The sequence below is a fragment of the Lepisosteus platostomus genome, chromosome 5, assembly GCF_059453375.1.
Source record: "Lepisosteus platostomus isolate fLepPlt1 chromosome 5, fLepPlt1.hap1, whole genome shotgun sequence".
Taxonomy (NCBI): domain Eukaryota; kingdom Metazoa; phylum Chordata; class Actinopteri; order Semionotiformes; family Lepisosteidae; genus Lepisosteus; species Lepisosteus platostomus.
The window spans coordinates 42,997,527-43,020,457 of NC_142615.1; the positions used below are offsets into that span (position 1 = coordinate 42,997,527).

General features: G+C 41.1%; 2 protein-coding genes and 2 non-coding genes across 5 annotated transcripts in view; 1 reads left to right on the forward strand and 3 right to left on the reverse strand.

Moving 5' to 3' along the window:
- LOC148666806 (zona pellucida sperm-binding protein 3-like) overlaps positions 1-15,929 on the reverse strand; it is a 109,364-nt gene extending 93,435 nt beyond the window's left edge. The window contains exon 1 of the mRNA XM_088630982.1: positions 15,359-15,929. Within this exon, the coding sequence (XP_088487108.1) occupies positions 15,359-15,916 (558 nt within the window). The 5' untranslated portion in view covers positions 15,917-15,929. The remainder of the gene's footprint in view (positions 1-15,358) is intronic.
- On the forward strand, positions 1,770-1,843 carry trnat-agu (transfer RNA threonine (anticodon AGU)). Its single transcript has one exon. It is a non-coding gene; the product is annotated as a tRNA-Thr (tRNA).
- On the reverse strand, positions 6,225-6,335 carry trnal-caa (transfer RNA leucine (anticodon CAA)). Its single transcript has 2 exons — positions 6,298-6,335; positions 6,225-6,270 (listed from the first exon to the last, which is right to left on the reverse strand). It is a non-coding gene; the product is annotated as a tRNA-Leu (tRNA).
- Positions 13,566-15,251, reverse strand: LOC148666817 (uncharacterized). 2 transcript variants are annotated; one of them, XM_088632648.1, is made up of 8 exons: positions 15,142-15,251; positions 14,960-15,066; positions 14,730-14,878; positions 14,535-14,652; positions 14,238-14,336; positions 14,087-14,160; positions 13,737-13,919; positions 13,566-13,657 (listed from the first exon to the last, which is right to left on the reverse strand). In XM_088632648.1, the coding sequence occupies exons 5-8, from the start codon at positions 14,303-14,305 to the stop codon at positions 13,650-13,652; spliced, it is 333 nt and encodes a 110-aa protein (XP_088488774.1). In that variant the 5' UTR covers positions 14,306-14,336; positions 14,535-14,652; positions 14,730-14,878; positions 14,960-15,066; positions 15,142-15,251; the 3' UTR covers positions 13,566-13,649. The 2 variants fall into 2 exon arrangements, with proteins under 2 accessions (XP_088488774.1, XP_088488773.1); XM_088632647.1 differs by lacking the exon at positions 14,087-14,160 and having other exon boundaries at positions 14,161-14,336.
- Positions 15,930-22,931: the final 7,002 nt, after the last annotated feature.

A 22,931-nucleotide genomic window follows, 5' to 3' on the forward strand; every position in this document is an offset into this window, starting at 1 on the left:
TCTTCCAAATGATCGCCTCAGCATTGGGAAGGAACGTGCACTTGGTACAGCCCCCCACTCCATGGTCTGATCACAAACGGATCGGGTGAGCTGTCAGTCCAGGTTGGAAGTAACGTTCGAAAGCACTAAAAATCTGGCTTAGGAACGAAAAGACCGTGTTTTTTTAAACGAGTAAACGATAAAATAATATACTGCCTGCAAGACTTGTCAAGTTCAAGTCCAAGTTTATAGTCATTATACTCATACACAGGTATATGGTATAACGAAATGCTATTTACTGTAGCTAGCTCTCGGACATAAGTAGTACAAAGAAAAAAACACAACAACAATACAATTGTATAACAAAAGACAGACAGAAACAACAGCCAATGTGCAAAAAACAACAACAGGCAGTGTACAAAACAACAAAAAGGTAACAGGTTATGTGCAAAAACATGCATCAAAAGAATGAAATAAAGGGATAGAAATGATGGGGAGTGAGCTTTTGACATGTATGGTAGAGGTAGATTTTCAATGTGTGTTTGGGTTTTTGGTAAGAAAGAAGGCACCGTGAGGTTCAGATCATAGGTGAGAGGTGAGGAGAGAGTGAGAGAGGCTGGGAGTTTAATAGTTTGATAGTGTGGGGGTTAAAACTGTCTCTGAGTCTGGTGGTCCGGGCCCGAATGCTCCGGTACCGTTTTCCATGTCATGCTAAACGCCACAAATTGTGTTTGTCCAGTCGTATCAATCGTTCTAAAGTTACAGAAAATCGGATGCGACTGGTGCAATGATTGCACACATATCTTTAGAACAGTCGAGCGGTTTAAAACAGCAAATTCACAGCTTTGTGTCTTTTAAGCTTTGTGTTTCGCTCTCCAAATAGAGGCACGGGTTTAAATCCCACTTCTGACAGTCAGGCGTTTTACCCTGTCTTTTTTACCTGCCTTTACACTGTTTCAGTCTTGTTGTGCTCACTGAGAATCACAGTACGAGGAAAACGGAGAAACTGCTTAGCAAAAACATAACGGACAGAAAAAAGCTTCGTAAACACGTGAATGTGATTAGCAGCAGTAAGGTATGCATTCAAATGTTTAAGGCAGATTTCTAAAAGCAGCAGAAGAAAGGTGCAGCCTTTGTGAGAATTCGTGGGTTTTTATGCTGCTTGGACTTCTTTCAAGCCTATGAGGTGACCCCCGTTTTATTTTCATTTTCAAACTTCAGAACCGAATAACGAAAATGTTTCATGTGTGACAGCATTCCGTTGCAAATACCGTTTCCACGATGTATTCAGCGACGGGAATGAAATGTTTTAGTGCTGGCTCAAATGCGAGGAATTTCAGAAAAACCTGGAAAAGCAACGCTTGCAGTAAATGACATATCTAAAGCGTGTAGTCAGCATGAGCAGAACAACGCAATGCTCTGTAAAAACGATCTGAAACCGCAATTACTCTTTTATCTCAGGCAGTTCATTCCGATACGATGTTTCCGCAGACTAAATGAAATGCCGAACTCCAAGCATCTTGTTGCCATTATTGTACTCCTGCTGAAAGAAGAAAGAAAGAAAGGTGTCGTAAATGAACTTTGTCGCCCGTGGGAGATGTCAAGCGCATTGGACATGAAAAGTGCCGGATAAGACCCATTTCTATACGTTTCTCTTAGTGTCGGAGCTCCTATTGAATCCTATTGAATCTAAAGGAGGCAACGTGCTCAGCCAGCCGACTCAGCGCTTACTGAACGCAGGTGTCTCAGAGCGGTGTGTCCAAGTCGCAGTAAAAGAGGGGTATTCTGCCGGCGCCGTGGCTTAGTTGGTTAAAGCGCCTGTCTAGTAAACAGGAGATTCTGGGTTCAAATCCTAGCGGTGCCTTTCTTCCTGTCTTCTCGCACCGTTTATTGTTATAGAGAACATGCTTCTGCATTACCTCAGTCAATATCACCGGGAATGTGAATAGAAATGTAAACATCAATATTTCTGCTCTCTCCTGAGAAACACAAGTATAGAGTCAAAACACAATAAATAATGCTAAAAAATTATTCAGTTAACACCCAGATGTGACAAAACACATTTAAGACTTACATCCCCTTTAAATATGTATTTCCTTAATATCAGTTCTCTTCCCTCCCCAGGACACCTGCAAATTCACTAGAGCATATTAAAAGCTGTGTGTAAGTCTTACATGTGTTCTGTCACATCTGGGTGTTAAATTAATAGATGTGTTGTGTTATTTAATATGATTTGACTCCATGCTTGTGTTTCTCGGGAGACAGCAGAAATATTGGGGATTTGCGGCTACAGAAAATAATGTGAACTTTACAGGCAAAAGTAAGGTTAAGTTAAAGAAACAAAAACGTATTGTCACCTTTTTCAACGTGATTTTTTAAGACATTTGTTCGGAATAGTATATCTTCTCGTGTCTGTGGCTGTTATCCTACAATAACGGTGGTGAAATAGCAGGAATGTGCGGAAAGAATCGGAGATTGAACAGAAGACTCATCCAGTCGATAGTAAGGTTGTGTAGGACCGCACACCCTACGATGTCAGTGTTGAGTAGTGAGGTTTAAAAGCTTCTTCACGAACCAGGAAGGAGTACAAACCTAAAGTCTTCTGATCCGTAATCAGACACGTTATCCATTGCGCCATTGGCGTTTGTATTGCATTCAAAGCCGCTACTATTCATGTGTCTTGTATGTGTGTCTAGTTACTACGTCTTTCATTATGCCTGGTTTAAAATAATGTATCTTTAAAACAGACAAAGGGTTTATGAGTCTCCCTGAAATTCACACACGAAGAATAAAAAATATCGCGTTTAAAAAGAATACAGAGATGCCGGCGATAGAAAACGGAGCGTCTTAAGTGCGCGCTATCACTGAACTAAACTCCCGATCGATAAGTTTGTCGGCGGCTTTTTAATTGTGTTAGGAAGAGCAAACAGTCCACAGTGTACATTTTAAAGGTCTAAGCAAAACAATCAGACGTGAGGATTAGGATTAGGATCCAGAACAGGAGCCTTTACTTCTTTATATACTGAGCTTTCGGGTGAACGTCAAAGTGAAAGACAAATTCGCAATTTTCACTTTTTGATTAAGGAACAAGAAAACACCATCCTTCGAGCTGGATTCAAACCAGGGACATAAGAAATGCCCACTGTTTTTGTCTATAGTCTTAAGATCTAGCAATTGAGCTATCGAGAGGTCGGAAAGTAAACGCTTTTTCACACGTGTAGCCCAATGTAGTGTAGTGTTCCTCTATTTATATCCCAGTTCGACGTCAAAATACTCACTCCCATAGTCTCGTTCAGAAGAAGAAATGGACCAGGCTTCCACTGTATAAACGTCCAGAGTTCTTATAAAACGTTTGAAGGGACATCAGTGCAGGCTGAAATTGGCCCGTTTTCTAGTGGGATCAGGATCATATAAAACCTTTCTTTTGGATTGAGAAGAGGATCATGGAGACACTCAAAATATCCCTGTCTTTGCTTCTTTCAAGGATGAATGGAGTATTTAGCTGCAAGCATCGGTTTAAATCAAAACTCTCTGCTACTGCAGTTGCTTGTTTGAGAGTTTCTTCAAATCTTTCAACTGAACGTTGATATCAAGAGATATTGACGGTAATATCATAGGGACTTTGGTTTTCTTTTGATCGAAAATTGTATTAAAATACAAGCCTCTTTCACAGTTGTATACAGTAATACTTTCCCTTGCATCCTAAAATTTCTAAATACCACAAAGTTACAACATATGGAATAGCATTTATTTTAAAATGTATTTTAAAATTTGCATTTATTTAGAGCTATATTTAGAGCTTAGTAAAGATAGCATTGCTAATATTGATGGAGTAGAAATGTAAGATGAATTGATAGCTTTTTCTGAACTAAAAAAGTCCTACAACGCCTCCTGTAACAGTAGCGAGAGAACAAAGGTTTGAGGGTGGGTACCCACCTGTATAAGAATAGTATTCTGCCAGTGCTGTGGTAAAGCTGGTTAAAAGACTTGTTTCATAAAGAGGAAATCCTGGATCCGATTTCCAGCGGTACCTTTTTTTTTCCTGTCTTGTTTTACAGAACATGTAATTTGGGACACTCAAAGAGTTCTTGATTTGGTTTAATGCGTTTATTCATTTCCTTTGCAGAACAACTTGTTTTTTTTTTTAATCATACAGCTTGCGAAAGATGAAATGCGAGCGAATTTTTTTGTTCACCAAAAGTATGTAAATGAAAAAAAGCGTAAGGTATAAGCATTTCTGTGGTGCAATCGGTTAGCGTTTTCGGCTATTAATCCCCAGGTGGGTTTTTTGATCCCACCCAGGGACGCACTTCTTCCTATAGTAAACATCATCACCGCAAAAATTTAATTGTTCCGCAAAACCTGAACTATTTTGATATTTGCAGTAGTAAACAATTGAGTACCAGAGTCAACATTACCGGGAATTTCCAATAATTACCGACATTGGCAACTTGCAAACAGTTAGTATTCACCCATAGAATTATATGTTCCAGTGAGTGAGGGAGAATTCACTTATGCTCCCGTTGCATCTTCAGCTAAAGTAATTTAAAAAACATTGCAAAATTGTTCGAGAACTTGTCAAGCAAAAACAACAGATCGCCGGAGTTCTATTTTAATATTTTCGTATATTTACCTTAATTTGAATATAAATGTTAACATAAACGCTGTTCAATATAATGTAATGTTGTTGTACTTTTAAAATATTTTAGCTGAGGGTGAGAGGGGGGATATTACGCCTTGCCAAACATCTAAAATAACTGTAAAAGGGGATGGCATTTTAATAAAACTGGCAATCAAAAGAAAGTTACAATTTGTATGGTATTATACTCAATATCCCTCGATATTGAAGGTCAGATGAGGAATTTGAAGAAATTATCAAAGAAACAACGGCAATAGCAGAGGGTGTTGATTTTGAACCAGTGTTTGCACCTCAATAATCCATCAATCTTCGCTTGACAGGCTTCCTCAAGATATTCGGTGTTCTATACAAAAAATCGACTATTAAGCGCAAATGTGACAAGAGGCAAAGACTGCGGTAGAGGAGGAATAAACTCCACACGATGACTGTATGTATACGTCTGTCTAATATTCGGCCCCTGCAGGGGCATCATATTCGCTGAACTGCCTGCCAGCGTGTGTACGGGCTTATAATTCAAGAATATCAATGGTCAGTCGCTTACAACGGGTGTTTGTGTTTGTATTATTTAGAGAATTGAAAAAACATTTTCTAAACTACAGCTCGAATGAAATTTAAAAAAGTTTATTTGTCTCTTTGCTGTAACAACTGTGCCAAAACTATTCAGATACATCAAAATAGCATCAGAATGTAACTAGATTTTATTGGATTTTAGGAAATGTATTTTTGCGCATTTCTCTATACGATCAGAATACCTTCCTGTTTTCACCGTGTTTATTGTTTCTGCCTATGATCTCGGAAAGAAAGACCCAGTATCTGTTCACCGAAATATTCCAGGAGTTTGATATGGTTTGAGAGGAGTGTATGAAGGTAATGAAGGAGGGAGGACACGCGCATTCCGCACGGGGAGCGCAGAGCAATGAGCCGCGCCTGCAGCTCTCCGAGTCTTTTCTTATACAACCCCCCGGAGTCCGGACACAGCGTCTCCAGCCAGTGTTGAAGGTTTACAGTTCAGAAAACGGCTGTCTCGAGCAGAAACTGATCTTCCTGCTTTAGTTAAGGTTTGGTTATTGTGGGGGTTTAGCGCTTGTATCTCTCTTCTCTTACTAAACACTATCTACTGTAAAGTATATAAATAGAAGCAAAAATGCAGTTAAAATACTTCAGTAAGGCCGAGCAGATAGGAAAGTTTAATAAAAATGTTCTATGATCTATGTTCTAGTTGCCCATATTTTTTAAACTCTCTGTTCGAGCTCTGATTTAATCCTCTCGGCTCCTGCCGCTGTCACCGGGAGAGTGGCTGCATTCCGTAGGGCTACAGGCTGATTTCACAATGCCACATTTAATGAAATACAGGGGAAACCGCAAGGAAAACAATATGTTTTAATACATCTTCTTCTTGACCGTAAATCTTTACTCGATTACAGGCACCCCAAACAGTTCTTAAGGGAGAAATCGAAGCCTATTTGACTTTCTGCTAATCACATTGAAGTGTTCACGAAGCATTTCCCTGCCCATCATGTGCCCGCAAGCCGGTTTCTCCGTTTTCCTCTTTCTGTCGTTGTCAGCGAGCACAAGAAGACAGGAAAAATGCAAGAGAGGGAAAAGCTGTCAGGAGTGGGATTTGAACCCACGCCTCTATGCAGAGACCAGAACACACAAGCAATGGAAAGACAGGAGTCCTTGAGTCTGGCGCCTTAGACCACTCGGCCATCCTGACGAGGTACGTCAGATGGTGTGATAAAAGCACCAGTAGTTCACAAAACTGAGAAATGCTTTGCTGGAGAAGCGCCACGTTGCCTAATGTTGCCTAAACGGATCGCGGAAATCAAATATTCGGATCGATTTAGAGTGTGCTTTACAGCCTTTGTGTAATATTTTAAATTGTTTTAAAAAAGTGTGTACTGTGTACTACGTTTAGGACTAGTTAGTGTGGTAGAATATGGAGATCATCTCCAGCTCTGAGCTCAACTGCAACAACAAGTCGTGCTGAACAAAGTCAGAGTTCAGCTGAACCTTTGCTCAGTGTGGTGCTCAGGACTCAGGAGTATTGTTGTGGTTCTAATTAGCACGAACTGCAGGGGCTCTGAATCAGAACATTTCAATTTATCTGTTCAGTAAGTTAAAATGCAGGACATGTTAAAATCAGATTATCACTGTGTCTCTGTCCCGTTTGTATATAACCGAATGTTTAAAAGATACCAGTAAGGACACACAACTACTAATGCGGTACTTATTGGAAATAGTCCCAAAACAAGTACGTCCGGCAGCTGGTAGACCCCTGTAATAATTTTGCAGTGACACTTTGAAGATTTACGCTCTATTTAAATATTAATTTACTAAATTTCAGTTCTCTTTTCTCACACTCCCTGGCATAACTGAACTCTCACTCTCGCATACTAAAGGCTTTACATTCATAAGCTGTGATACAGATTCTAATAAAGACAGAATGAAACTGTTTGTTTTGTGTCTCATGGTGATCCTCTTCTCGATCCAAATGAAATGTTTAATATGATCCCTCGAGAAAGAAAAGGAGTCAATTTCCGCCTGGAATGATTGATGCTCCATCAAACATTTTGTAATATCTCCGGAAGTTTATACAGTAGAATCCTGGTTTGTGGCTTAAATTCAAGGTAAACAAGACTAAGGAAACGAGTTGGAAACGATGTCGATCTGGGATTTAAATCCTCCGGAACATTTCACTACATTGGACAGTATGTGCCAGAGAGCATCTCCTGACATCTGTTGGTAGCTCAGTTGGTAGAGCGGAGGACTGTAGTGGAAACAAGAGGGAATGCTTAGGTTGCTGGTTTGACACCGGTTCGAAGGAAGGTGCCCTTTGTGTATTTCATTCAAACAGTTAAAATAGCTGGTCTTTTTTCACTCAGACTTTGATCACAAGCTCAATAAAAGACGAAGCAGAGGCTCTTGTTCTGAATTCAGCTCACGTCTGATTGTCTTGTTTTGGGCAAGATCTGATCTTTGAATTCAGGGAATACTGTCTGCTTTGTACAGTAATTCAAAAGTAGATACAAATATCACTTTTTTATTGTAGATATAAAGGTGTTCTCTGTTTTCAAAGGATAGGTACTTAATTGGCTTTATGATTTGGTTTTGATTTTGTATCGTTGTATTATTAAGTTTGTGCTTTTTGTGTTTTTAACATATTGTGAACTTATTTTTGAAACAAATGCTTACAAAAGCAGACATGGCACACATCTGTTTATACTTAATAAAAATTGTATATTTTTATTAAGTAGAAGCTACTGCGCACTTCTGGGAGTATAACAGGTTCGATATAAAGTGGCAAAAATATAAAAGGGGAAAATACCCCAGACTGGGCGTAAAGGCCTCGTTGTGACTGTTGTTTTATTGTTGAATACGGCATACTGTGCACGAAATGTTGCAGAAACACAATCTGATAGTTAAATAATTAGTATGAGGCCCCGTATCCAAATATTAAGTGCTGATTTTTTTAAGTGATATCTTCCCTTCCTCTGGTAGAAGTAACACGATGTGAGCAATTGGTTTTTGTTCTTTTTTTTTCACGTTGCGATCCAAAAAGCTTCAGATGCACAGTCTGACAGCAACCAAACCAGAATGGATTCTGCTGGGAGCCGGACTGAGCTCATTCTTGCTCCCTGTGCTGAAAACAGAATTAGCTCTTCCTCGAACATCGTCTACAGCTGCTGGATGGTGCTCTACGTCCTGCTGCTCCAGCAATTATTTGGACGAAAGACAGATCACTTGCGCGCTTTTAACCTTCTCGCAGCTACAGGCGAGACTGAAGCTGGCGATATAAAGGCACGCACTGGTACACCTTCTCTAACTTTCACAATCGCGATAAACATTTTTTTAAGACCTTTGAAAAACTAGATATAGATAAAACTAGATAAAAAACATGAGCTTTATCGGTTTTTACATTAATCGATTTTGAATCAAATTTGATCTTTTTACATTGCATTTTACTTTGAAATGTAGCATGCATACCTAATCCACCAACGGACAGAGCAATATTTAACGTTGCCTTCAAGAGCTTCCAACGTGTGATGGATTTGTATGGGTGTCTGTATGATACCACTACAGCACTGGCGCAGGTGCAAAATTCACTTTCACAAGACTTTTTCAGTGTCTTCTCTCTCAAATGGACCGAAGCACAGGAGCCAATATTCGGGAAAACGACAGGTGTTTAAACAGAGGATGTCCCAATGTCTGGGACAATGCATTGTGATTTTGTATAAACGCAAATGGTTTCTCATTTAAAAGCCAACATCATTCTTTGTATCCCTGGCGCTAATACGCTACCATACATGCGAGCTGTTGTGTGAAAGAAAATTCATATGTGCGTAGGAAGGCAGAATAAAATCCAGAACTGTGTTGGTGACATTGATAAACAGGGCTCATGTTCACAACAAAACTTTACTGTATAAAAAGTTAAAATTCGTAAATATATAATTTTTAATTATGCAAGGTGTCTGTTAAACCATTCATGAAGGATTTTTAGACAGAAAAACACACCATTATATGAGAAAATATATTTACTATATCTGCATTTAACTCACTTTTTAACAATTTCAATTTCAAGGCCGATATAAATTGTTGCCCTGCTTTTTTGTCATAAATACACAAGCTTGTTATGTCTTGTGTCAGAAATAAACTGCATGAAATTTGCTAAAGCAACAAAAAGTAAGCGCCACAAAGAAGACAGACATTTGCATTAATAGTGCAATGTTATCTCAAGCCTTTAAAATTACTTTAAATGCAATTTGTTTTTCTCTGTGGCTCTAAGGTTTTGTCATTTACTGTAGTTATTCAGGAGAACATTATGTTAATCGTATAGATGAAACGTTTAATATATTCAGGTGGGTAGCTAAGTCAGCATGCGTATCTGCAAAGGAACAAGTAATATTGTAGGTTTATTCCATGCTGAAAAGAGAAGAGAGAAAACAAACCTGAAGAAGGTTTCACAGCTGAAACGTTGTGTTTTCTCTCTTCTCTTTTCAGCATGGAATAAACCTATTACTTGTTCCTTTAATATATTGTTCGGTTTGACTCAAAATGCTTTACTACTACAAGAGAGAATTATAGTATGGAGGATGAGACAAATTTATGATTTCTTGGAAGATGTTTTTTCTTTGCATTCGAAATGAATCGAAACTTTAGCGTGACACACAAACCCTTTGTCTTTTTTAAAGATATAATATTTTTAAACAGACATTATAGAAAACGTTTTTTTTTACTAAGCAATTTTGGCCGGGGGCGATGTATTACTAGTAGTGGCGCTGAGGTCACTATGGTGCAGTTGAGCACCGTAAGATTAGGGCCAGTGACGTAATGTATAACGCATCTGACTTCGAAACAGAAGATTGTAGGTTTGACTCCTGCCTGGCTCATGTTGCTTTTTTAACACGGTACTGTCTGAAGATCAGCTCCTGCTCTGAGCTCAATAGCAATGCAAAACTGTGCGTAACAAAGCTGGTGAGCAGCTGAACTTGTGCTCAGTAGTCAGTACGGTGCTGAGGGTTCAGTACTGGCGTTGTTCTAATTAGCACGAACTGCAATGGCTCTGAATCTGACCATTTCTATGGAAGCCCATTTCCGCCAGGGAGTAAAAATAAAAACGCGCTATGGTATCTCAGAATTCCGACTAAGTAACCGAGAATTGCGACTTAAAAACTCAGAACTTTCCGACTTTATATATCACATTTGGGACTTCGAAATAACCCATATTTCATTGTCTGTCCTTTTGTTATTGTAACGGATTCGGGTTCCAGGGCTTGTGCCCTCACCGCTCCCACCCTAGTTCGTGCCTCACTGCATTGGCTCGAACCCAGGCCTTGCCAGCTGAGCTAAAGAAGAGTTTTTTTTTAAAGTAAAAAAGGGCATACAACGGAAATATTTAAAAAGTATAAGTTTCAGCTTTTATAATTGTGAATTCTTCTGGATGTGAAGTGTCTATTTCTGTATCTTATTTCATATTGTCTTCGTTTTTGTATTTCTGTTGTTTAAATAAAAAAAAAATTAAAAGCCCACCGTCCACTATTCCATCCGTGTACTATGGAAGCCTCACTACAGGAAATGGGATTCCATAAAAATTAGTGTAATTAATTTGATTTTTATCAGGTCACTGTACAAGACAAGTCTTCAGGCTTATAGATCCTATGATCTTGTACGATTCATCAATATAGTGTAACAGAATGGCCAACATACAATTTGTAGTTCAGGTGGGTAGCTGCGTCAGCATGCGTAGGCTGCAAAGGAACAAGTAATAGGTTTATTCCATGCTGAAAAAAGGAAGAAAGAAAATATGTTTTGGCGGAAACGTACCAGTAAACTTTACATTAACAATACCAGCCAACAATACATTATCATTTCACACCGGTTCTACAGGAATCTACAGCAGAGCCCTAAGTTGACTCCCAGAGTCCCACTGAGCCCATAGAATTCCACATCACCCATCACTCCTGCACACAGTCCGCTGAGAGCGCCTGTCCATAAACTACTGGATTGAGAATGGGATCAAATAATTCCCCATTTTCTTAATTCTACATCAAAGGACTGTTAAAGGTCTATTCGAAGGCATCGATTCGTATTCTTAAACCAAATGAACGACTGGAATAAGTTAATATTACTTATAAATAGTCGTGCTACAATACTCCAGTTGAAGGCACGCTTCTAGCTTTGTGGTACTCTGGTGCGTCACAAATTTATGTTTGAATTTCTGTGGATGAACTACTATACAGTAGGTGTACCCTCGCTCACTTTCTTTAGCGACAGTCGTTGCTCTTCATCTGAGTGATGTATTTGCCTGTTTTTCAGTTCACTTCCCTGCAAGGAATATTTACCTCAGAGCTCTCTTTCACAGACTGCAGGCGCTATGTTTGTTAACAGGTGTTATAGTGATGACATCTTTCTGTATGATCAGGACAGGAGCTGCAAGTCCACTGTGTTGTGGCTGCAGTACAATTTTAGCTTATTATTATAATACTTTTTAACAGCGACAGATTCCTAAGATCACGAGGTGTTTATGATATTATTTCAGTATTTAGATGCTACTACATTCGGAACTGTCCCATAGGATTCAGTGTTCCATCAGTTTGGCACTAAACTGCTTAGTCTATTGCAGGAATTGTACTTAGTCCTGTCCTGTAGTGTCCTCTAGAGAGCAGCAGCTGTTTCCTTGGGCTCATTGCAATTGGGAACATTGTGATTACTGAGCAGGGGACTAAAGTCAGCAGACGAGCGAGTTGCAAATCGGTATTAATCTGGCGTACAGAGCTGCATGCTAATCTCTGGATCATCTCCAGTTAATGCGATGCTGTTCTTACCTTGCAATTGACCCAATCTGACTACTGGCACCAACAACCCTGTTATTACAAATAAACTTCTTGTGTACCTACCGTGATACATAAGTTTGGTGGAGAGGTTTGGCAGCCCATATTCAGTCAAAGGTGTGTGTGCAGATCACTGTGATATACAGGCATCAACAAACTGACATACAATATTAAATGTTTAACTGATAAAACCCAAATAAACCAAACCTGTATAAATTAGTGGTGGAAAGGTCTCTGAGCCTTTGGTAAGAACGATGGGTATATAACCCATTGTCCTCAAAATTTGGAAATGAATCCTTGAGCACTGCTGTTGTACCAACGGTCCTCAAAAGTGCTGCCATTACCCCCGTCCCATAAAAGCCTAACATTACCCTTTCTTGCATAAACTGTAGAACTTGCCTTCACATTTCAGTTGCAGTTTAATCTATTATCACCCTACTCCACACTTCATAACCTTCACTCTTCTAATTCTGGTCTCCTGTCCCCCAAGCCAGTCTACACTGTATGGGTGACAGGGCATTCTGCTGTTATGCCCCCAAGCCCTGGAACTCTCTCCCCAAGGATACCAGAGTCACCTTCCCTAAACTCCTTCAAATTCAGACTCAACACCTTCTTCTGTAGAAGAGCCTTTACTGAACTGGTTCCATTCTTTACCCCTCTGCTCCTACTTTCCTTAGTACCACCATCCATGGTCTCCTCTGTCTATTGGAATTGTTTTATCCTGTGTATTCTTATTGTAATTCTGTCAAGTGCTTTGAGAAGCCACCTTTGGAACCATCACATAAAATAGTTTATCCTAAATCCTTGAAGCTTTAATAGGGCAGTGCAGTAGGGCTAAAAATTGACAGTGTTAGTGGGCCAGCAGGATTTGTGCAAATTATAGGTAGTCACAAAGGGAGACTAGGATTCACTTGAAATTCATGACATGGGACACTGAAACAGGGGAGAGGCTTTGTGTAGTAAGCGTTCAGTCTCACTCTACACAGTCTGTATTGCTGGTAGAGGTGGTTGTGAACACATGTCTTGCCAGTCAAGTACTGGGATCTCCAGTCTCAATCCTAATACTTCCCGTGACTGTCCAATACTGCGAAACCAACACCCATAAGACAAGACCTCCAAGATTTTAACTGTACCATTATTCACTGATGTTTGTGCACCAGTATTGTTCTTCTGCTAAGGAAGGGAAGGCCTACTTTACACCAAGCCCCTGTTGACAATTCCTTCCTTGTGTTTCTTTTAGTCAGTTTGTGCAGCCTAGAATGTGACACCAGATCTCACTCTTACTGGGCACAACAGTAGCAACTCACACTCCATAAGCACTACCCCTCTTGGAAACGGGAGGATTTCCAGTATATTGAACACCTCCGTCTCTCCCACAGTAAAAAAAAAAAAAAAAAAGTCACAAAGCCCTGCCCAAGGAATAGTGTGGCCATCTTCCCCCAGTACAATGCTTTATTACTCCAGCCATTTTCAGTCCTCATTGGCAGCAATATGAGAAGCATTCTTGAAAGGGGAACCCCCACAAATACTTCCATTGATTAATGAGTCTCACTTCCCTTGAACTCCTCCACCCCATTCAAACCTATAAACCATAAAGAAACAAGAGCAGGCAGAAGGGTCTTTCACAGCTTTATTGAAATGTTGCCATTACAAGGCGAGTGGAGGCAGGAGAGTCACAAGGGCCAGGCTGGAGCCTTCATTCAGGCACCTGGGGAGGAAGAAGGAGAACAATCCAGCTGAACTGCAGGACACCCACCCCTACAGGAGCTCCTCCTGCCAGACCCTACCTGTCCACTGGCCAACATCCCCAAAGTCCTCTGCCCCCTCCACATCCTCACTGGTGCTCTCAGCATCTTCACTGGAGCTCTGAGGGTCTCCTTCCTCATCCTCAGTCCAGTAAACTCCCACATCCAGAGGACCCTCTACTGGTGCCACAGCCACCCGACTACTGGTCACCAGGCTCCTGGTACCTGTGGACAAGTAACACCCAGGAGTGAGGGATCTGCTATACCCAGAGACCCACAGTCTACTCATCTACACAGTCCCTTTGTCCAGCACGGGATCATTCCTCAGTTGTCCAAGCATGGTTGTCTCTTGGGCAGAGATGCATCCATAAGGGATAGAGAACCAGACCCACCTTCATTCCAACTGCCAGCACACCTGGACTCACAGCAGGCACAGACCTCATGGTCACCATACAGCTCCTCCCACCTGGAGGAGAGGAGGACAGGTGAGGCCTCCACCTGGTATGTCCCAGAGCACCCTCAGCAGGCTCCTTGCAGAAGTACCTCTTAGCCTCCCTGTTGTAGGTGCAGGACTTGGTCCCTGGTGTTGCTTTAGCAGGAGCCACAGCCATGACAGTGCATGTACAGCTCAGTCACTTCATGCTGCAAGAGGGAAGGTCACAGTATTAAGGGATCAAGGCCAATAGAGGGACAGAGAAGGACCTTCTGCCATCAGTGAAGGCAAGCTGGCAGCTCTAGGCACTACAGCTGCCACAGTCTGGTTCACATCTAGATCATGGATGGAAAAGCAGACCATGGATCAGTAGAGCAGGAAGGCTGAGCAGCCTTTGAGAGCAGTACCTTCCTGGACAGCTTCTTCTGGAAGAGGAAGGCATCAATCGTGAAGCGGAGCACATCCTTCTGCTTGGAGGGGACAAACCTGGACAGGCAGTCATCTGCCTTGCTGTCCACCATGCACCTGGGGACAAGGACAAGGATGAACCCCTGCAGGCTCTCAGGGCTCCTGCCCACCTCTCCTCCCAGAAGGGGCCGTACCCCAAGTTGTCGATCACGGGGAAACGGGGCTGGGAGTGCTGGTCCGGTTTCTCGGTTATGTAACACGAGTGGATGTACAGCCTCTGCTCCGCTGTGGCAAAGTAGGCAGTGGCCTGGAAGTACATGGGCTGACCCAGGAAGTACTCATCCTTAGGAGAGAGAGAGGCAGCATTACACCTGCACACAGCACCCCTTGCAGGCAGGTGGAGCCACTCACTCAAGGAGCTTACAGTTGGTGGTGAGCAGCACAAAGCTGTGCTTGTTCTTCAGGTCCTTGAAGAAGGTCCTTCTCCTGGCCCACGTGGGGACATAGCCAACCTTGTAGGAGTAGTGGAACCTGCATGACAGAGTGGATGAGGGGCTTCTGGACACTTTCCCAGCAGCTTCTCAGCAGTAGCAGAGCCCTGCCTACCTGTTGTAGGAGCACTTGACAGGCACAGAGAAGGGAATGAAGCGATGCACAGGCGCACTGGAGGAGGGCGGGGCATAGCGGAGAGTGTTGGAGTACACCACGCGGCCCTGGAGAACGTGCAGGGTCACAGAGGAAGGGATATTCCCAGGAAAGGCAACCCCGACACTGGCCCTACAGCTCACATCGATACACTGCATGTAGATGAAGACCCGCTTACCGATCGCTCGGTGCCGCAACCGTGAAGCCCGTAGATGAAGTAGAAGTAACTGCGTGTGGGTCGGCTGACGCTGCAGTTGCCCAAGGTCACCTCCGATGGCCGACAGCTGAAGCCGAACAGGAGCCGACTAACCCTCACGTACATCCTGCTGGAGTCGCACCACACGGCCACTGCTCGGGTGTCCCCGATGGCCGGGCGAGCCGGCTGCCGCCCTCGCTGGGGAGGAAACAGGACGCTCTTGATGTAGGCGGGTAAGGGGCGGCTGCCGGCTTCGGGCTTCATCTTCTCCTTGTCGAAGTAGGGCGAGTACGCGTCTCTGGACACGGGAAGGCGGCGGAAGTCGGGAGCCAAGGACTGCGAGTCGTTCTCGCTTGCAGACAGGTCTTCGGAGGGCGCATCTGTCAGGTTCAAGTCCTCCAACTGGGCTGCGTCTTCAGGAGCCGGGAGGTCGGCCTGGAGCGCTAATTCCCGAGAGTCCCAGCCAGCCGGCTCGGCGGAGATCAGTGCGGGGAGCCCAGCCCCTGCGCACAGGCACAGCATAAAGAAAAACAAGCGCATCGCCAAATTAACGCCCCGCTAAGTTGCTACAGGAGTAAAATAAATAAACCAATAAACTGTGTTGAAGCAAGAAAGCATAAAGTGTGAATGCGGTGACTAGGTTTTTATACTGGCAGAACCTGCTACCACACACCTGGTCACACTACCGCTCAATCAACACAATCAATTACACACAGAGACTCGGATTGTTCTCAGGGTCTAATTAGAACCTGCTTCCAGTCTGAGGCGGGACTCCGTGAAGCCGCCTGAACACTTTCCCGTGTGTATCTGACCTCAGCGGAGGAGTTCCACGCAATTTCGACAGAATTAAATCACCCACACGTGTAAAATTTGCTCAGATTAATTTATTGTTCAATTCGTTTCTAATTTCCAAGGACAGTGTGTTAAACTCGCTGTCAGACAGAGTACGGAACATGCGACACGTCCGTCCACACTTTCTTTTATCGAGGGGGCTGTTCTATCAACACTTACCGCAATGAAAATAATTTTACTAATTTTCATGTGTAATTGCATGTCATATTAAAATGTGTAATACAAGCATTTCTTTGCTTCCCAGTTAAGAAATACTGATCAGCTTTTGACATGTTCTGATAATAATTTGTCTGATTTCTCAGAGATTGCTTTTGCTTCGCAGCACTGAGAACCAATGGAAGCCCGTTTCCGCCAGGGAGTAAAAGAAAACGCACTATGGTATCTCAGAATTGTGACTTTGAATCTCAGAATTGCGACCTAAAAACTCAGAATTTTGACTTTATATCTCACATTTGCGACTTCGAAATAGCCCATATTTCATTGTCTGTCCTTTTGTTATTGTAACGGATTCGGGTTCTAGGGCTTGTGCCCTCGCTGCTCCCACCCTACTTCGTGCCTCACTGTATTGGCTTGAATCCAGGCCTTGCTAGCTGAGCTAAAGAACATTTTAGATATAAAGTCGGAGTTCTGAGTTACTAAGTCGCAATTTTGAGTTACTTAGTCGGAATTCTGCGATACCATAGCGCGTTTTTTTAACTCCCTGGCAGAAACGGGCTTTCATACATTTCAATTAGTCTGATCAGTGTAGGACAAGTTAATGTAGAACCATTGCTATGTCTGTCTCTTGTTTGTATATAAATGAATGTCTTTGACAACTTAATGTTAGTTTTTAATTTAGTTTTACGATGTAGGTCATGCGTTAACATATGCACAAGCATACAAAATGTCTCCCTCCTGATTCAGCTCCATAGGAGAGAAGCGATTCCTCCTGCTTCTCGTACAATCATATCAGAACAGAAGCCCGTGTCGCCCAGCTCTGATTCAAGAGCAACTCACATCTTTAGCCCCTTTTTTTATTCGTGATCATAATTTTCTAAAGTTATGATCAATATTGAACTTTTTCTAAATAAAACGACAATAATCAAACATACAAAGTATTAGGAGTTGACAGGGTGCCCCTTTGGAATAGTCGTCAGAAAATGTGAGAAAAGGAAAGTTACCTAAGCTCTCACACACAGCATTAGAGATTGGAATCTGATTTAAAAAAAAAACTACCTGTCTCCCCTTCATTTAACGGTGCTGTTGTTTTTATTTTACATATTGTAGCATTTTAATGAATTGTTAAAAGATTGATACACAAATCGCTAAATAAGAAAACGTAAAAACCCAACTGTAAGCAATTGACCATTCATATTCCTGAATTTTAAATCCCTGTGTTTATCTGTGTCCAAGTGCCTGGTGCAGCTATTTTGAAAGCAGAGTCTATGATTTATTGCGGAAGCGCATTGTTGCCACCCAGGAAAAAAATCTTAATTTATAAATACCAAATTATCTCCTAATTGCGAGATAGCAACGATATCATATGTGTGTATGAACAACCTGTTATATTTGCAATGGCAGTACCTACTATCGAAAGGTTTGCTGGCACTGTGGGTTTAATTTTCCTGACAATGTGCACGCTGAGAAATGCGCACGGACTGACTTTCTTCTCGCAATGAAAATGTTAACGTTTGTAGCTCATGTAAACACAGTTTTAACCATTAGCACACTCATATATATCCTGAATCAATAACGAATGTGACCTTGAATCCATTGTACCGCTTCAAACTGAAAGTCAGATATTTAGTCTCAAAACTACATAACTCAGGATTTTTTTTTCCTTGATGGCAGCATTGGCTTCTGTAGTTTAGATTCAACCACTGAAGAGGTTGGTTTTGCGTTTTTAGCTATTGAACATAACTGGTAAGTTTAAGTCAGTTCTTGTTACTCTTCCCGCTCGAAAGAGCTGTATTAATACCGGCGCACCTGTCTCCACAGGAAAGTTATTGCTGTTCCAAAACCAATGTACTGCAGCTTCTGGCCACGTGTTCCTGCTGTCAGCCTGTGATACCATGTTCTTCCACCGCTAGAAATATTACTGCTCTAGTACAGTAGTAAAAGAGGAAACAAATGCAAACACCATTTAGAAAAAAACACACACGTCTCAGGCCTTAACCATGACAAGGATAGGATTTGAACCTAGACGAACAGAGCACAATGAATTAGCAATCCAAAAAGTGACTCATGTTTAATTTTCTTTTCGCTTGCTCGATTTGTAGTACGCTCCTCAATCCTTACAACCGCTAAACAAAACAACTTCATGTGCCACAGCATTCTGCTGCAGGTACGGGTTGCACCGTGTATTAGGCGAACCCGAATGAAATATTTCAAATATGTGAAGAATTTCATGAAACCTGAAAAAAGATCACAGCCAATGTCAACAATTTAGAGCCTGTAGGCAGCTTCAACAGAACAAAACGATCTGAAGCCGCAATTCTTTCATAGAGTGTATTGTGACACTCTAACCACGTTGTTGCTATTACTGCTACATCTGCTGTCGTTGGTTAAAACTCTACTCAGCGGGCAAGTAAAGTTGTACAAAAGACTACTTTGAGCCGTCCAAATTCCATTATGTGAATTTAAGTTTTTTTTAATAATAGCATTAGTAATACAATGCGTGCTCAGAAATGTTACTTATTAGCTTATGAAGCAACAGTGTTTCGACCATTTGCGGTCTTCAAAAAGTAAACGCTGAAGTTTTTGTACTTCCTTGTGAGCAGATCACCTTTGATTTAGAAAAGGAAAACTTACTCCCCTGTTGCTTTCATTGCAATATCTGAATCGAGACCCAAGCGCTAAGAAAGCTGAATAACGCAAAAGACATATTCCCGATTTTAATTTAGATACACATTTTCTAATGCAGCTTTCATTACAAGACAGTCTATTTCTCGAAAGCGTGTTATGTAAAAAAGAGAAAAACGAAAATATATGGATGACAATCTTTCAAAGATTAAGATTTTACTTTTGAGAAATTGTCATCTTATGTATCTAGACGCTTTTCAACCGCTGGTTTTGGAACTTTGTTGTGCTTCCTGAATCATTTTCAGTGTTATAAACTGGGTGTAGAGGGAGCGATCAGTGTAGAACAGTTGATAGGTTGGAGCTGTTCAGACTACTCTCGTTATTTCTCAAATGCTCATATCATTTTTCTTTCACGCTACGACGCGAGTGTGTACATGTGTTTGGTTTTCGTTTCACTGATTCTCATTGAAGATTTGGGAATTAACGACGGAAGAATCAGTTGCCTCGGAAAGCAGAAGCTTTGGTTCACAACGATCTTGAAGACACGCCCATGTAGTGCAGCGTGTGATATTTGTACTATAAAAGACCAAGTGCTCAAAGTGACGTCTGCGTTTACCGTTTAAACTTTTCATCTCGGGCGCACTTTTAGAAAGCAAAGATAGAGCAGTTGTGTTGAATCACACTATGACAGTTGTCAGCAGAGTGGCGCAGCGGGAGCGTGCTGGGCCCATAACCCAGAGGTCGATGGATCCAAACCATCCTCTGCTATACACACCGTCAGTTTAATGATGATTTTTGATTTTTTTGTCTCTCGTGTGTGTGCAAGCTTCACACTTACTGTATTCGTTAATCTTTACCAATAGCAGATGCCCAAATGTATCTTTGGTTGTTCTGAGATCCTTGATAGTTTCCTCAAATCCTTCAAATGAACATCCATATCAAAGCAATTATGTTTATATTTATTACAATTAAGGTACATATACAAAATATCAATGCACATTTGTATAATGTTGTAGTTCAGGTGGGTAGCTCCGTCAGCATGCATAGGCTGCAAAGGAACAAGTAATAGGTTTATTCCATGCTGGAAAAAAGAAGAAAGAGAACACAAAGTTTCGGCCGTGGAGCCTTCTTCAGGTGTGAGAGAGACAGGACAGTAGGCAAAGGTAAAGTAGCGGAAGAACAAAGGTTGGGAGGGAGGAGGAGTGAGAGGCGGGAGCAGGGGACAGGAAGAGAGGCCAATCAAGAGGTGTGAAGTCAGAATGGGTGCAGAGAGGTGTGAAATGAAACTTCCAATGAATGGAGAAAATTTAAAAGAACAGTAATCTGTCGTTAAGGGAAGGGAGAATGTGTGATCCTAACTGCAGAATAATTTTAGTTTCGGTGGTCTTTCTGATGTATGAGTTCGGAAAACCGTCTTTGAGAACACAGACGGAGAGATTAGTGTGGTCGTGGCCGTCAGAGGTGAAATGAGAAACAATGGGCTTGGAGAGATCTTTAATCTTCACAGCCCTGACGTGTTCTCTGAAGCGGTCTCCGAGTCTCCTTCCTGTTTCTCCAATGTAGATGGCTGGGCATTTACTGCAAGAGATACAGTAAATAAGGTTGCTGGAGGTACAAGATGCTGTCTGGGTGATCCGGAATTGTCCTGAGGGGCCTTGAATGAGTGTGGTGGTGGCTGTGTACTTGCAGGTGATTGTCATGGAAATATAACTATCAAGGAAGCCACAAGAGAGAGTTCTCACCTGAGTAAGGTCTTTATTTCAATATTGCAATATTGGGAGCCCTGCTGCCACTTCGCCAAGTGCAACCAGAGACTCAATTTGTTACAAGCAGTACAGGGTCTTTATAAGACGTTGCGCTGTAAAAAAGTTCAGCACTTGGTCCCTTCTAAAACTTCCCCTTTCTCTAAGAGAAAACAGATTACATCATAGAGCGAGAGAAGAAAAACTAGATTTGTTATTCAAAGCTTATCAGTTACTTTCAGCTAATTCTAATGACCCAGACAGCATATATTGTTTTGGTACATTGTCTTCTAAACTAACCTAAACAGTGTACTTTGTTGACGTACTGTAGCATAGCAGTTATATCCTTGAAATAATATCTAAAAGCACCAATATATTTTTTTTGCAAAGCTCTCTACATTTTTAAGAATCAATTAACTCATTAGATTTCCACTACAACGTCTATTGTTATACGTCAATTATACGTCTATGATTAGATGTTCATTATACGTAAATGTTTGGAGTTCTATTATACGGATACATTTAGAGGACTATTATACGTATATGGTTAGAGGTCTATTATACGGATAACTTAAGAGGTCTATTATATGTATATGGTTAGAGGTCTATTATAGGGATTACTTTAGAGGTCTATTATACGTATATGGTTAGAGGTCTAATATACGGTTAACTTTAGAGGTCTATTATACGGATAACTTTAGAGGTCTATTATACGTATATGGGTAGAGGTCTATTATACATCAAAGATAGGTTTTATAGGTGTAGAAACAAGTAAACCAAGCCAATGATTAAATTTATTCTGAAAATACACATTCGCACCTGAAACATATGTATTTCAAATTATACATTGTATACGATCATTCAACAATCAACATATGGGCAATAATCATAAAAAACACAACTAGTCTTAAACTTCAGCTACAAATTCTGGTAACATGGCAATATACAGTATAGTAATGACAAACACAAACTAATTACATTAACACACTAACTCAAAACCTCATTTTGATTCAAATATAAATTTTGAAATGTACAACTTCTATATTTCCAAGAAAAAAAATAATGCAATGGAAGTTAAGACGATTTTTGTCCACTATTTGCAAACCCTGTCTAATTGTCCTAACAGAACAAGAAACCTATTATTTTCAGTGTCCAGATCTCCTGGCCCCCTGCCTTGCATATGCATTCTTCAAGTAACGTATTGCGTGCTCCTTTATTTCTTTTTCTGTTGATGTAGGGTGGGACTTCAGCACCGCAGCTAGGAGAAAATTATATAATATTACTTCCCAAATAAATGATGATTAATATCTTCTTTAGTATAATCTAAAAAATGAACGGTTTACTAAGCTCAAAGCTGAAATAAATGTATAAAATTTGGCTTGTATCATAGCAGTTGAGCAATAAAGTCTGTCCTAATTAAAGAGTACCCAAACTTTGAAAGAACAACATAGAATAAGAATAATTAGAGAAACGGCAAAAAGATTTTGTGTCATCTTCCCCATTCACACTATTTTTATGTGCCATTTTTTGCTTATTCACGTACTATTTTAATCAAAATAATATTAAGAAAGATCTGTATGTATTCAGATAGTATTATTACTGTTCATACTTACTCGTCAAAAGAGGATTGCTGAGATATTTGCGGATATACTTCTACGTTTGAAAAACGTGTCCAAAATGGTGACCAACGAATACTAGCAATGCATTGTGGTATATAAACGGAAAATATGCTGGGTTCGATATTTTCTCAACGTATGCGTTTATTAATGTTGTCGATATTATGGTTGAAATTTAACATTGATTATACATCGCAGCTATGTGCCCCCTGCTATGTGCTGATGTGCAATTTTAACGCATGCAGTTAGTAAGGATCGTACTGTTGTATGGTATTATATATAATGACATTATGGAATAGGATGGGGACAGGCCTGGCATCACGGGGGGAGGGAGGAGTGTCGCCCCTCCAGTTTTGGGCAAAAAGATTTACCTAACTTAATTTGCGCCCTAAAAAAATAGTTGTACTTTGTCAATGGTCAGACAACACTAAATGACACGAACAGTCACTCAGTCTGTTTGATGGGCAGGAGGGCTATCCGTCCAGGAACTGCACATATCAGTGTCGTTATTGAGTGTCAACATTACGATCCTGTTTGCTCAGGTGGACCGATTCCTTGCAGTAG

Bases quoted from the DNA above. Each gene is read 5' to 3' on its own strand.
- LOC148666817 (XM_088632647.1), bottom strand. From the start codon at position 14,305: ATGGCTGTGGCTCCTGCTAAAGCAACACCAGGGACCAAGTCCTGCACC. The intron at 13,920-14,160 runs GTGGGAGGAGCT...ACTTGTCCACAG, and splicing joins CCTGTCCTCCTCTCCTCCAG to GTACCAGGAGCCTGGTGACC.